The sequence below is a fragment of the Bombyx mori genome, chromosome 3 (genome assembly GCF_030269925.1).
Source record: "Bombyx mori chromosome 3, ASM3026992v2".
Classification (NCBI taxonomy): Eukaryota; Metazoa; Arthropoda; class Insecta; order Lepidoptera; family Bombycidae; genus Bombyx; species Bombyx mori.
Genome location: NC_085109.1, coordinates 9,753,446 through 9,769,025, shown reverse-complemented (window position 1 = coordinate 9,769,025; position 15,580 = coordinate 9,753,446). Strand labels below are relative to the sequence as shown.

The following is a 15,580-nucleotide window of genomic DNA, read 5'->3' as shown; positions in this document are numbered from 1 at the left end:
AACATTAACATGTGCAATGCACGTTTACTTGTAACCTGTTCGCTGCATTTTATGAGTATCAGAGAATGATCATACCGAATCCTGTAGACCGAATGGTAAATAGTCGACGTCGCCCAAAACACGTCATTACGGATCCTCCCGGTCCATTAAAGTAACGTAACGTCTCCGAATTAATCCAAAGACACAGCCCACTGAGCTTCTCGCCGGGTTTTCTCAGTGGGTCGCGTTTCCGATCCTGTGGTAGATTCTGCGAAGCATTGTTCTTGCTAGGGCCAGTGTTCGCAACACTCCGGTTTAAGCCCCGTGAGCTCACCTACACGTTAGGCTATCAGCATAGGTAGGAAAAAAAGGGAATGACGGAGCAGTCTCATAAGACGAACTTTCCGGAACGATGACTGATTTTGATTTTTCGTCGTCACGAATAATCAGCCAGTGCAGTGCAGTGGATGTACCAGCAGCCTAATGTCAAAGTTAAAAAGTCCCTACAAAAATACATCTACCCGATAAAGTTGGGTACATACATATACATATTTGTTGGTAACATAATTGGACGATTTATTTTACGATTGGTTTGACTTAGGGCGTTTTTTGTCTATATTGTGATTAAATATTCAGTTTTTATTAGGAACGGTATGAGGTATAACAAAAATTCAAAAGTAATGTTCGGATAAATTCTTTTATATCGATAATTCGTATTTACATTATGATTACGATGACTATTTTCAATAATAATTACTGTACATTCTGGTCATAAATAATCATTATTTACATTAAGCTTAATGTCTTTACTACAACGTTTTAAATTTATCAGTCATTTTTAATGATAATGATATTAAATTCCAAATTTAATATTCTCTGTACACAATATACAAAACTACATATACACAGTTATACAATGAAAGCCTGAATACGGTAGCAATAAAACTAATAAAATTAACAAGAATTACACAATTTAAACATTTATTAGCACTCGAATCTATTTCAGCTGAAATTCTCATTTAAATTCTAACAATAAATATTTGCTATGTCTATGTTATGACTAAGTATTTACAAGCTCATGGTTGTATCACATTTCAACGTACCCGCTCTGCGAAGCCGGTAACTATACTATGTTTAGCACTAACACTGAAACTGTCAATATGGCCGCCACACAGATTTGTGACTAGGTATTGTTCCGTTAGCGATTTTGGTTGACGTTGGACTGGTGGAAAGTACTCTGGTAGTACGCTGTGAAGTTGATTTCAGTTCATTGCGTGTTCGTGGCCTATCTGAAACTGTTGAATCCGCTGCCTGAACCCTTTTCATTTCTTGAAGCTCTAAATTCGCTGGCCTAGTTGGATGGAAAGCGGACTTTACAACTTCGATAGGTTCTTCGTCCGATTCATCAGTGATCGTTGCGTCGTGTATCGAATTCGCTTCCGATTTCGAATCTGTTTTCGATCGATCAGGACTAGCGTTCGCCATACTTCTCGGACTACCGCTCTGTCTACTACTTGTCGGTGATAGTCGTGCACTAGACGTGTCCATTGAAGAAACATTGTTTTGAAATTGTCGTAACGCTTCATAAGGAGTTAAACCGCTCTTTAGAGACAGTTCAGGGGGTAAACTTTTTAGTGCTAGTTCCGCCGGGTGCGGTGGGAAAGGTAGAAGACCGTTCGGTGGTAAGAATGCACCGGGTGGAGGTATTAGGCCACCAGGTGGTAAATTCGTAACAGCCGGAGGAAAGGGGAATAAATCAGCACCAGGTATCGTCACAGGTGGCGTAGTAAGCGGCGCGGCTCCACCTGTTAACAAAGAAAGAAAATAGTTTTATTTAGACGCACAAAAAATGCTAAATTTTTGACTGAGCTACTTAACTAGCGTCACCCAACAGTAGTCTGATTTGTCGATCTGAAGTTGTACGACGTACCTCAGGGGATAGCCCAAGGCACAGGGGCACTCTGTTAGTTCCCTGAACAAGGGGGTGCATAATCGTACTAAAGATAATGTACAATCTGTAGGCGTTTAAAAACGGCATCATCGAAAGGGATGTTTTTTAGTACGTTAACGGGAGGGTGAGGGTGCTGCAGTATTTATTTATCCGAACACGACATACTAGTATTTCTCGGCTTATTCGTCGCAGCTATCCGCACACGGGTGTTTTTCTTTGAAGTTACATCGGTCTCACATAGTATTATTATGGATGCAGAGCACGCGTGGGTGTGCTGCAGCGGATACGGGTGTGTTCCACAAAGCCGGCTTGATCGCGATAAGGAAGCGCCTATCTCCCCAGTTCGGGGACAAAAGCGGCTTCAAAACGTGAAATTTTCATTAGCAACAGTGTTCCAAAAGTTCTTGGCGAGCTTTGATTCTGTACAGCGTGTAAGAGGAAGCTTGGACATAAAAAGGACACGATAGAGGCGTAGATTGTGCCACAAAGAGCACGGAGGTGGTGCCACGTACGTTTCTCTTTTGCGCTTTTTCTATATGCAGCTTCGGCAGTGCACAGACCACTTTAAAAGGCGGCAAGGGTGCAGGGGTAACTAGGGGGTAATTTCGTGAGGTGGGAGCCAATATCGACGTTGCCCGATTGAGGTGATTTCGATCGCTGTCTTAGTCTGTTTTTCAGCTATAATTATTTTTTTAAATGGTAATTAGATTTCGGTGTATAAACAATAATACAATTGAGTCGTTTTAATAAGAACTATAAAGTATGCAATTGGAATTTTAACGTATTAATTTGTGTTAGTAAACTATATGAACACTGCCGTTTCTTTTACTGAATTGTCTTTTAACTAAAACTTGAGATGACTTTCGCTATTCAAATTAGTTTCCATTTAAGTAATTATGCTTAATTTATTAACATTACAGTCCGTGGCAGTATTAAGGAAAAAAAAAACAGCAGGCATTAAAAAAATGGCAGTAAATTAGAAGCGTTGGCGCGCATGAATATGACAGCGAAAACCCTCCTGTATTCGTTTAATGAAAGTGTCTAGGTGTTTGAGTACATCGTTCCTCGCGTTTCAGCGCCGGAAACAAAAAGTGGCCGGTGGCGCGGTCGCCTACATTGGAATAAAATTGACTCCGCGCTCTTTCGAACGAGAAGGAGGTGCTTTTTTAGCTGTTTTCCGGACGGTCCTCCACCCCGGACTTCAGCGGGTGGTTACACCTCGGTTGGCCGGTGTTGTTTTGTCCAGCTCAAGAGAACCTCCTTTTATTTGAACCGCTTTGCGTTGTTCGGCCTTTAGGGGAGGTACTGCTTCCAGCAACATGTTTTGAGTGTTGTTTGCGAAACAGTGAATTTTTAAATTAGCAAATACCGTATCCGTATCGGGTATATGTTTTTTTTTTTTTGAATCCTTATTGTTTTTTATTCTGCAAATTTAGAACTTTATACGATTTTTTTAAATTTCTAATTTGGTTCAGAGAAAATGAAAACTAACCTTTGATAAGCGTGGAAGGCTCTCGCATTTGAGGGGGCCTGAAGTAGTCGGCCCAGGCGTAGTTGAGATACGCCGCATCTAACCATCCGGGATTCAGAAGGAATGGACTGAATGGTCCTGGGTGTCCGTAGCCATAATCTAGAACAAATAAAAATGTGGTCAGTGGATTACAAATATTTCGGTAAGTTGATTCGAAGAGGCAGCTCTGTGATTTCGACCTGGTGGTAGGACCTCTTGTGAGTCGCACGGGTAGGTACCACCAACCCGCCTATTTCTACCGTGAAGCAGTAATGCGTTTCGGTTTGAACGGTGAGGCAGCCGTCGTAACTATACTGAGACCTTAGAACTTATATCTCTAGGTGGGTGGCGGCATTTATGTTGTAGACGTTTATCGTCGCTGTCAAACCAAAATCTCCTATGTGCAAAAACTCTATTTTTTTACACGAAGATGAATTTTTCAATGAAATTTCAATTCAAATGAAAGCTATCGATAAATATTAAAGCTATAACATATAGACGCATTACTGATTTTTTATACCATAGATAGGGCTGTCAACTATACGAAAAGGTCAAAAAGTAAAAATCTCAAAAATTGCACATAGCAGATTTTGGTTTGACAACGACGGCTCTCCAGTAACCACTTCACGCCAGGTAAGCTGTGAGTTCGTCTAACCCTCTAAGCAATAAAAAAAATCTAAAAACTATTCTTGTAACTATTCCGTGACTCACCCCTAATTTTAGAACTTTTTGACTTTATTTTTCTAAATATGCATTTATAGTGTGCTGACTATGAGCTTCAGCAATTGTTTACAATGATCCCTGCATCCTCTTATTGTGGCGATGAAAGTTAAGTCAGCTTACTATTAGACTTCATTAGGATACTGTTCGTTCTTTCTGCCTGTCTAGTAAAATCTAGAATTTTTTTATTGCCCGTTTTTTTTTATTGCTGCCCGTGTAGGCAGACGTGCATACGGCCCACCCACGGGTGAGTGGTTACCGTCGCCCATGGACTTCAGCAATGCTAGGGGCATAGCCAAGCCGCTGCCTATCGTCGATGTCGATAGTTTTTTTTTTTAATTTTACCATATTTATCACCCTACCTAAAATTTAAGGAACAATACACCTTGGTCGCCATTGATACAGCGAACTGTAATGCATTGGAAACGTCGGAAATAATAAAGAGATGATAAACCATTAAAGTTAATTTAAATGTAATTTTTAACTGCAGGCAAAGAAAATTCGCTTTAACGGTTCCGATATATATTGATTTTTTGGTGGACTATTCCAGGATTAGAAACAGTGCTATGTTTTAATCGTAGTTAAATGAAAGCAATTTGTATCCGTGTGTGGGTATCTATCTGGGCATGTGTGAATGGTTTGAAAATAATATTTTTTTTACTATATTTAAACATTTTTTTGCGGATTCACACCTTTGTTTTATTTAAAAAAACAAATATTGATGAAATCGGCTTTTCGTAATACCGATTTTTACCCTTACTCCGCTCATGACGTTCAGTTATATAATTCTTTATTGTATTGCGTATACGTAAATAAATTTCAGATTTAAAAAAAACTTTTAAAAATGTTTTTCCTTTTCTAATGTGTGTGTTGTACGTTCCGTATGTATGGAGAGTGACTATGTATATTTTTTAAATGATTTTAAAGTTAAATGGTAAATACCTAAATATCAAGTTTGATCTGCCTTTTTAAGATTTTCTGTATGATTTTGCCTTTTGGAATTAGCTGGAACTTTATACAATTGTATTATTTTATATCTCTTTAAATAATAATTATTACAGTGTTTATAGACAAAAACAAAAAAATATTACTTGAGACGATAGAATTGATTGACATTGATTTATTGATAATTTGATTAACGTAAGATATTTCCACTTATATATGGTATTTTATTTAGATAGTAGGTACCTATATCATTTCTACTATATGTTTTAAATATTAATTCCAAAAGAAATATTTAAGATTGTTTAATAATCAGCAGAGAGACGCCCAGATGTAACAAAAGATCTCTGGTATAGCGGTATCCGTGTGTGCGAATCGTTTTGTATGTAGTGATTGACATGTCGAGGTCACCGGTCTTAAGCCACGTCCGCAAGCACTAAAGTCACAAAGGCTGGCCGTAAAGGCGGCGACACACGGGCCGCCGTCGACTATAACAAGGGTTCTGTATACAAAACGAGTCGGTTTACTACTGCAGTTACCCGGCTCCTCTGTGCCATACGTTTTTACGACCCTAAGCCGTCACGTGGCCTTTCGCCTATAGCGAAACGTTTTTTTATTTGTTTAATCGATAGCCTAGTAAAGACGCGTACTGCGTTTATTTTCGTTGTTTACTGTGTGTGTGTGTGTTTTTTTTAATCCAATCACGAGTCTTTCAATCGACTCGATCAGGTGTGCAGACAATTTTATTACATTATTAAACTGTTTACGAGCACTTTGTCTACTTCGTTTTGAACTTTGTGTACACGATACTTCTAGGTGACGTTTTATCTATAGTCTGTTGTTATTTTTTTATCGTTTTCCAGCCTAATTTTAGCGAGTCGTTAAACTTTGATTGGCCCATTTTCTTTTGACGTGACAACGTCTTATAATTCGATGGAGCCGGCTGCACGCACGAAAAAACATGACTCATGCGGCGTTACCTCGCTCTGAGGCGTTCCATTTAAGGTTTGAGGTGCAAGCGAGAGCGCGCAACGAGCGATAAAGAAGCACAATCGGCCTTCGCGTTCGGCAGCGTTCGACATCTGTCTCTATCCTACTTGAGTGAGCGATGCATCCACGTGGACAGCTGCTATACAATAATACATTTACATGTTTTCGTCAAGTATGAAGTTCAGTGAAAAGTGAATGTGGTGTCAATTGTTTATAGCAACGATAATAATTGCGATAATTGAAAAATGAAACCATTCCATCAGTATTTTCTTATGACGTTGTCACTTTCAACTATCGTCAGTAAACCGACTTTAGATACAACCGATTTTTTTTCGTTGCGAGTTAGTGTTAAGCAAAACAATTTGTATATGTGAACAGTTACCCCTTTCGGTGGAGGGATTAGCGAGTGACTCGTGAGAGCGTTACCCTAATCGCGGGTGTTTTAAATTAAGAACGTGATGGATGGGCCGTCGCGCTGTCACCCGACAATCCGACTGAAGAACGCTCCGGCTTCATGGAACAATAATAAGTTAAATGCTGAACTCGGAAACGGGACGCTCCATTTGTTAATGCCAGTATTCAATTAAATTCTGTTCTCGACCCTTAACACACACGGAGCACGGAATTATTAACGGGGCAAACATTTCTAATGCACGAGTCAATGAACTTATATTTGAATAATACAAGACCGAAAAAGCGATGTCACGTATTCAAGTTTAATTTTATTTATTTATACCGCTAAACGTGTTTGCTAACGTGAGAAATCTTAATATTTTCATTAAAATATGTCATACATATATGCCATTACAAACGGGGAGCTATTCGAGAGACCGGTGGTGGTCGTAGGACCTCTTGTGAGTCCGCGCGGGTAGGTACGACCACCCTGCCTATTTCTGCCGTGAAGCAGTAACGCGTTCCGGCTTGAAGAGTGGGGCAGCCGTTGTAACTATACTTGAGACCTTACGACTTATATCTCAAGGTGGGTGGCGCATTTATGTGTCGATGTCTATGGGCTCCAGCAACCACTTAACACCAGGTGGGCTGTCAGCTCGTCCACCCATCAAAGCAATAAAAAAATAAAACAAAGACCGTCAGGAAAACACTTGGAGTCGATAAAACTATTTGCGTAACAGTTAATCTCTGTCGACCTAAAAATTAACAATGAGTTAAGAATGTGGCGGGAATCAAAAGGCATCGCGGCCGATTTTGTACCGCTGTAACGATAAACGAACTAAGATACGACGCATAAGTGTCAGAATGAGCATTAAATAACTAGAATGAGATGTGACGCGGGCCGTATGTCACTCGTAAATTAATATAGAGGCGACGAGCGCGTTAAATAAATGGAATCAGAGTTATAGCTCATAATTTCGACGGCGTCGTCTACATCCAATGAACGTTTCATTGTTTATATTGTCGATTTGTGTCTTGGTTCACATCGGCGGTTTCATAAAGTATTATTCCACTGGGATCACCCATCAAACATATTTGATTTTGTAATAACAAACGTATTCAAGGATCTGTTTATCTAACTTTTAATATTATAAAGCTGAAGAGTTTGTTTGTTTGCACGCGCTAATCTCAGGAACTACTGGTCCGATTTGAAAAATTTTTTCATTGTTAGATAGCCCATTTATCGAGGAAGGCTATAGTCTATATAGCATCACGCTAAGACCAATAAAAGCGGAGCACCAATAAAGAATGTTTAAAAATTGGGGTTTTTTTCCCTTTGAGAGCTTCCGCTGCGTGCGCTGCAGAAACGATTAAAGTTTCCTAAAATAATGTATGACAGAATTGTTCGCCTTTAAAAGATCTAAAAAAAGTCCGCGACAGCATATGTCTAATTGTAAGGTTGGCTCACTATAACGTGTTTTATGCTAACCAAATTTGTTCTAAAATAAAGCGTTATTTGTAAACTGTTCCACGCGGACAAAACGAGCAAAAACTAGTGATAATATAATCTGATAGTAAGACTAGGTGAAAAGTTGGCGACTTGAATTTACCTTAACACGCGCCAGCCTGGTAGTTATTAGGGTCGCTGGGTGTGATGCGGTATTTTAGCAGCTAGAAGAGACATAAAATTCATAATTTAAAGGCAAAGGGGTAAATCCGGGGCGCGGGTCGGCGGGAGATCAAACGGGACTTTACGACGTGGGCCCGAGATTGTTTACATCTGTTACGCGGCCGCCGCACCATCAAACTTGGTAACCACTGGAACTGCAAGTGCCACAGTCATATTAAATACACCAATTGTTTCATAAATAACCTTTCCTTAGAATACCCTTCAAAAACACAAGACAATGAATCAGTCGATTTTCTAAATAAATATTTTTCGGCTTTCAATAAAGTTAATTTTTAAGATTTTACTTCGAAACTTATTCGAGCTTTTCAAATACACAATAAAATCGTAATGAAACGAAAATATCTTTTGTTTGACCACGTCAAAGTCCGAAGCGATTCAGTGAGTTTTATAACTGACTGAATCCAATTTTTTTACTCACTACAAGTTAATTAGTGCGCCGTAACGCCGCCATTAAGCTTGTGCGCCATTGATCGTTTTACTAACTCGAAACCTTTGATGTTTACGGCGTGAGGATGTTAGTTTTTCCGCATACTGTCTTTTTATTATTGGCCGAAGTTTGGGCGCAACCGTTTGTTTACACATACGGTCCCAGTGAACGATGTAACGTTTAAAATAGACGTGCGGTGTCAAAACGTTATGATTCTATTTTATTTGTTGATAGCTCCGAATGATTCCGAGGAATGTACAATCAAATGAGTTTACTGTTGTGGAATTGTTTATATGAGTCGTCTATTATCAAAGGCGGCAATCTGTGCATTTGGACAAAAAAAAAATATTGATATGACAATACAGATTGATTTGAATATAATCGTCTCCTTCAAAGAATACGGTTCAAAACCTGCATTAAATAAAGGTTAATAGTTAACCTGTTATTTATCTAAGATGTCGTTCCGAAGAGTTTTGTGACTGCCAATGGAATACAAAGTCAATAATTCGTTTTTCTGATTTACCAATGATTGTCCAAAAGTCAGATTGCCGGCTTTGATAATAGTCGACTCATATATCACTAGCGGACCCGGCGAACTTTGTTCCGCCACACGGTTTGTTTCACACACATCAACCAGTTAACTTCAAAATTCTACTATAATTAACCATAGAACGTTTACCTGTCAGTTGACATCAACCGGTCAACTTCAAAATTCTACTATAATTACCCATAGAAAATATTTATTACGTTTAGCTGTCAGTTGCGTTTTGTTATTCCATATCAGTTGCGTTTTGTCATACCACGTTTTATGTCACGTCCCATGGGAATGTGATAAAAAGTATCCTATGTCCTTCTCCTGGTTCTAAGCTACCTCTTCAGCAATTTTCAGCCAAATCAGTTCAGCCGTTCTTGAGTTATAAATAGTGTAACTAACACGACTTTCTTTTATATATATAGATATATAGATTTATATTCATCGCCGATTGTTTCATTTGATTGTTGCTTCAGCTGAAAATAATTCGCAACGTGATTTCTGATTGTAAATCACAGTTAGTCACTAGCTGCGTTACGAACAAAATTGGTTTGAATTGTTTTGCCGCGATTAGTGGGTCATTCTAAATAAAGCAGTTTTCCCCCTTCAATAACGTGCTCGATGCGTGTTCCTTAAAAGCAAGTTTGCGTTGTAAACACCAATAACCATTTGTAAGGCCGAAGTCAAAACAAAACGCTCACTTAAGCGTTAATTCCTTCGTCTCATAAAAGCAGACAACAATCGTGGTTATTTTAGGAAGGGAAACGTCTCGGCCGTGTTCTTGCTGTAGAAAGATTAAACTGAGTACGTAATTAATGTCTTCGTGATTGAATGTATCTCACGTACGTTCGCGTGCAATTGGCCAGCTGTTCGGGTGATTTTTAGATTTTACTGCCGTTTCGCACTGTAGCTTTTGTGCCGTTAGTATTCTGAAGATGATTGTTCCTTGCTGGATGTCATGTTGTTCTCTTCAATGAAACGATTTGGCTCGTATTTACAGGTTTATTAAAAGATAAAAACTGAAGAACAAATAATAATGAAGTGCAATATTGTAGTAGATAATGTAATCGTTAAAGATGTATATGCGTTCGCGATCGCTCGATGAAGTGAAGTTCGGTGGTGGGCGAGAATAAAAACTTGTTTGGGGATTTAGAGATCCTTAACAATGATGGTATTCTTTTTTCGGTCATGGGTATGTTGTGAGCTCGTCTAAGTAAGTGACGATTTCTATTCTATTAAGATCTTTCATACTTGAAGATGGGCGAGCGTATGCATCACGATGGGACCTTTATATTTTTGTTGATTTTATCATATTTAGCAGGAACTCGATTTTTATTGTTATAGGCAAATGGAATCAAGAGTTATATAATGTTAAATGGTTGTTTTTTTTTCGGCTGGTGTCCTAACCTCCTGCGTGGTCTCCGTGCCTAGGGGGTGTGCGAGGGATATGTGGGACTGGACGGTCCGCATATGTTTGGAGCGGACATGGGGTCCAGAACGCAGTCACAATAGGCAGTGTAACGCACTATCCAAATTAGAGCTGGCTAACAAGTTTCCACACCATCAGTGCTAATATTTCAGATTAGTTTTAATCGTATGCTCAGCAAGCGCCAGTGCGAACGTATCTGTATTTAGACTTCAGTACATCGATGTCAAGTGTTTTAGGATTGTTTTAAACGCGTGAAAACGAAAATAAAACTAGTTTGAATGTGGTCGAATGCCGCGGCGCCGCAAAACCGACCTCGGACCGTGGACTGGCGCCCGGCCAGAGTGAAACGTCACATCACTTTGACACGATTATAAGATATATATATTTTTTATGTTTTTTTTTTTTGTGTTATTTATGTAAGCAGCACCGATAAATTTCAATGTTAATTAAACAATGAAATGATTGATGTTAGAAAAATTGCAATATTGTTTTTTTTTTTTTTTTTTTCGAAACTTATTAGCTTCGGATTGTTATCGTTTATCTATGGAATGATTTTTGCTTTTAGAAAAATTTTCTGTTACAAATAAAATATTCGGATAGTTCAATAGAATGTACCTTTTGGTATTCAAATACAGATTATCCTGTGTTTTCTAGTGTTTTCACGTAGTTTTTTCCGCGTAGATCTTACTTACATTAAGCGTGTTTTTTTCTTTATTTCTAATTGTTCGAATACTCTATAGCTTACACGGGGTTCAATATCAAAATCATAGATTAACTTGGTGATTACTTTTTTTTTTAATTTATGTATTTGTAGATTTATAAATCGTGATCTATGCGTTCCCGCGTTTTTTATAACCAATGTAGTTGTAAATACATACGAGTTTAATTGCGAATATAATCTGACGGATCATCGGTTGAACCAACGGGTGTGTTTAGAAGTATAGTCAAAACTAAATTAATCTTTATTTTTTGCGACTAATGGTTAATCTCCAGTAGTGACTTTTTGAGAAACGGAGGGTTTTTTTTTAAGTTTACTGTCAAAGAATTTACATTTCACCGTTTTATGGCTACTGTTTTTGGAAGAATATTTTGTTAAAAAACTTTTGAATAACATACCATGGAATGTGTTAGGCAAGAAAAATGTGTTTCTATAATAGTATAGTAGTAAGTATATTTTTCCTGTCCATGTAACAAACTGATAATAAATTTCAAAATTGGATTTGTTAATTTTCAACTAAAATGTATTTGTCTTTTTGTCTAGTAACTATTGAGTTATTTTATTATTAATAAATGTTAAGACTGTGTTCGGTTGTTATTGAAAAAATATGGAAAATAGACTCGGACGAACTACTATATATTTTTTTTAATTGCTTAGATGTGTGGGCGAGCACATAGCCCACCTGGTGTTAAGTGGTTACTGGAGCCCATAGACATCTACAACGTAAATGCGCCATCCACCTTGAGATATAAGTTCTAAGGTCTCAGTATAGTTACAACGGCTAGCCCACCCTTCAAACCGAAACGCATTGCTGCTTCACGGCAGAAATAGGCGGGGTGGTGGTACCTACCCGTGCGAACTCACAAGAGGTCCTACCACCAGTAAAACACTTCCTCATCATATTCTACTGTGGTAGTAGAAATATACTTAAATTACTTTCCTAGAACATTAGCCGAAAGTTAGCTAGGATGTTCTTATTGTCTACTGTCTAATTCTGTTGCATATTTCGATCGAAAAGCCGTCATTGCAATCCAATTGAGACCTTGACCTAATTGCTCAAGGTGAGCAATAGTATCCACCGTATGACGCCTAAGTTACGATGGACTCGTAACATCAAATAAATCGCAAACCTACCAGTCTCAACTGCTAAATAAATAGATTGTCGCATAATCTTTTGAGTAAGGTTTAGTATTTTTAAATTTAGTACACAAACCCCAAATCATTTATTAGCAACGGCATTTTATAAGTATCTATCTAATTGCCTCTGAAACCACAGTATTGATATCTAGTATACAGTCGTATATAGTGTATAGTATATAGTGTTATAATCAATTAGTTATGGATTTAATATTTGCCCGTTGATCGTTGTACAGTACTTATAAAGTTATATATTTTATATAGTTGATTTCGTACACATTTTCAAATATATTATTAATTGTAATATTCATTTATATCTTTTTTTTGCTTAAAAGTGTGTACGAGCTTACGTTCAGTTTGATGATAAGTGGTTGTCGGAGTCATAGACATCACTACAGGATTGCTGGCACTCGCTTTGACATATCAAATCGAAGTCTTAGTTGTATTGCGGTTGTTCTGAGCTTCGCGGCAGATATAGACAAAGTTTGGTGGTACATATTATTATATACGCACAAAATATATGAAACATTACAGATATAGTAACTTACTTTGTTTTGTTCTCGGCTCCCTTGGTCCATCGACCGTTACTTTGATTGCTTTGGTGTAGGTGGCGACTTGTGAAGGAAATGAGCTGATGGTGATGGTGAGGGTGAAGGACTTGCCTCGTCCGCTCCGACCGACAAACCTCAGGTCGTTGAACTTTGCCACTTGGTTCTTCATCACCGCGGTACAGTTCCTGAGTTCGGCCATCACGTTCTCGTCGTTTCCAGCCTTTATCGTAACTAGAGTGCCGTCTTGAACGTCATCTAGTGCCACTACTTTAAAAGCCAACGGTAATGATTTATTCGACCTCCAATGGCCAGGTAACGCAGAGCACAAGACAGCCGGAGAACCAGTCTGTACTAACTCTCCGTGACTCTGCCGGTAGTACTCGTGGATATGAGCGTAAACGTCTGCCATCCTGACGGCAGGACTCGCGTGCGGGAGGTGCATCGACTTCAAACTACCCCCGAACACTTCTCTGACACGCCACTGAGGTCTGAACACTTCGATTAAAGTTTTAAAAACACGCGACCGAAGTTCGAACTCGCGGCGACCGTTGCGTGCGCGGGGAGCACTCGGAAAAGTTGTGTAAAGTGCGAGCGCGAGACGTCGTGTGAGCTGCGAGTCACCGTCTACAGTCTACACCACTTGTTGGGCGCGGACGGCAAGACGCCGGGCGGGGGACTCGGAAAAATAAACGGGCGGTCGCGCGACCGCAAGCCGAAGACTCACGACGCGCTCCGAAGTAGCGGCCAAGGGACGCGTGCCGCGGGAACTCGGTTTCGACTGATGACTGTGATACGACGCGACTTTTTCCGATGGTCAATATTTTGCGTTCGCGCGGTCGCCGCCCCCACCCGGGTGGCGGCCCCTACGTCTCGTAAAAAGCGGGAAGGAGACGAAGGGTGCGGGTGATGCGGTCCCGCGGCGGGAACGAGCGGGACGGCCGCGGTTGATCTCTGCGTTTTTATAAAAATTCTCGTTCGAGCGGGACGCCGTCGCACGTCGCCCGCCTGCGAGAGAGGGATGGGTGGATTTTTTTGAATCAACGCGGTGACGTATCGTAAAGTGACGGTAATTAGGCCGCGGGGCGGCGGGAAACCGCGACCGGTGCGAAAACCTATCAACGAGCTCATGAAAAATTATGATTTTCATGTTTTGAGTCGACAAAAGTATTGGAGAGGTGCCGCACTCATGGGGAGGCACTTCATTTTCATTGAAGCACGTGAAGAATTTCAATGGCACGGCTATCCAACGACACCCGTCGAATTTTTTGAGTTGATTAATTATGTCTGCATCGCCAAATTATACGAAAAAAAAGGAATAGAATTACTCATCATTATTTATAAAAAAATCATGCTACTCAAATATGCACTACAGATATAAATTATAATGTTTGTATATGAGATAAACAGGCTTAATTTTATTTCCTAGAAAACGAAAAAAAAAACACAACATTCTGGATATTATTACTTATAAATAATTTAGATTTATGTGATTTTTATATTATTAATATTTCATTCGACCAACTCGATTGTCTACCCGATGCTTGATTGTAAATTAGTTATTGAGATTCTAATTCAAGTTTTCAACCGAAAAGCTACGTGTTCTCAATTACGAAAATTCGTATTTCGGCTCCAATCAAAAATAAGGAGCTAAACAAAGAGTGATAGATTGAGAAAGCCACGTCCGCGTGTGGTTAGCCGCGAGTTGGCGTGCGAAGGAGTCAGTGCGCTGTGCGAACAGAACAGCCGGAGTATGGGGCGGGGCGACAGGCGGTGCGAGCTCGCCAACTTTCCAAACAGTTTCCCGCGCTTTTCACGCGCGGCATGTCTTACGTCACGCGTTCGAATTTCGAACTTGTTTAAATTTTGACAATAAAACTTTTTTGAGAACATAGGTAATTGTTTTTTTATTTTAGTTCTTCGTGTTATCTATGTAATTAAAGTATATTCACGATGTGAATGTATTATAAAGAGTTTGTAGTTCGAATCAAAATGCGAAATTTGAGAATCCACGGTCTACCTATATGTTACTAGTAAACCTTTTCAGTACTAATTATAATCATTCCAAAAGAGAATTTACGACTTCAAGGCCAAAAATGAAACTTGTATTTGAATATGCAATTTCGAAAAGGCACATGTCGCATATTTTGTCAAATACGTTTTTTCATATACATGTAGTTTTGAGGCTTACCTACACCCATTTTATAATAATTCTAGTAATCTTCAATTGCTAATTAATACTAAAACTATATCTCAAAAGTTAATATTTTAAATTTTACACTGCTTTAGAAAATAATCAGTTTTTTTCATTTCCTGAACATTTTACATTTTCAGAGATGTGCCCTTTTCGAAATTGCATATTCAAATAGGTTAGATAGATACTTGGACATGATAAAGTACGTACCTACTTGATCTGATGCATAAATAAGTGAATATGTGCTACGTTTCTTTTACACACAACAATCTTGATTCATGTACCTATATATTTACAGCATAATGAGATAAAAACGGAAACTTTTAAAAAAATGGTACCGTTACCGTAACTGGTAATAGGATAATGATAAGAATTTGTTAAACATCATTTAAGTAAAATGAATTTGACTTCACTTCCAAA

The 15,580-nt window shown here is 38.9% G+C and overlaps 1 protein-coding gene across 1 annotated transcript; it reads right to left on the bottom strand.

The window, feature by feature from the left end:
• Positions 1 to 660: 660 nt before the first annotated feature.
• On the bottom strand, positions 661 to 13,752 carry Run (runt). Its single transcript, NM_001111351.1, has 3 exons — positions 12,967 to 13,752; positions 3,423 to 3,560; positions 661 to 1,784 (listed from the first exon to the last, which is right to left on the bottom strand). The coding sequence occupies exons 1-3, from the start codon at positions 13,409 to 13,411 to the stop codon at positions 1,135 to 1,137; spliced, it is 1,233 nt and encodes a 410-aa protein (NP_001104821.1). The 5' UTR covers positions 13,412 to 13,752; the 3' UTR covers positions 661 to 1,134.
• Between the last annotated feature and the right edge of the window lie 1,828 nt (positions 13,753 to 15,580).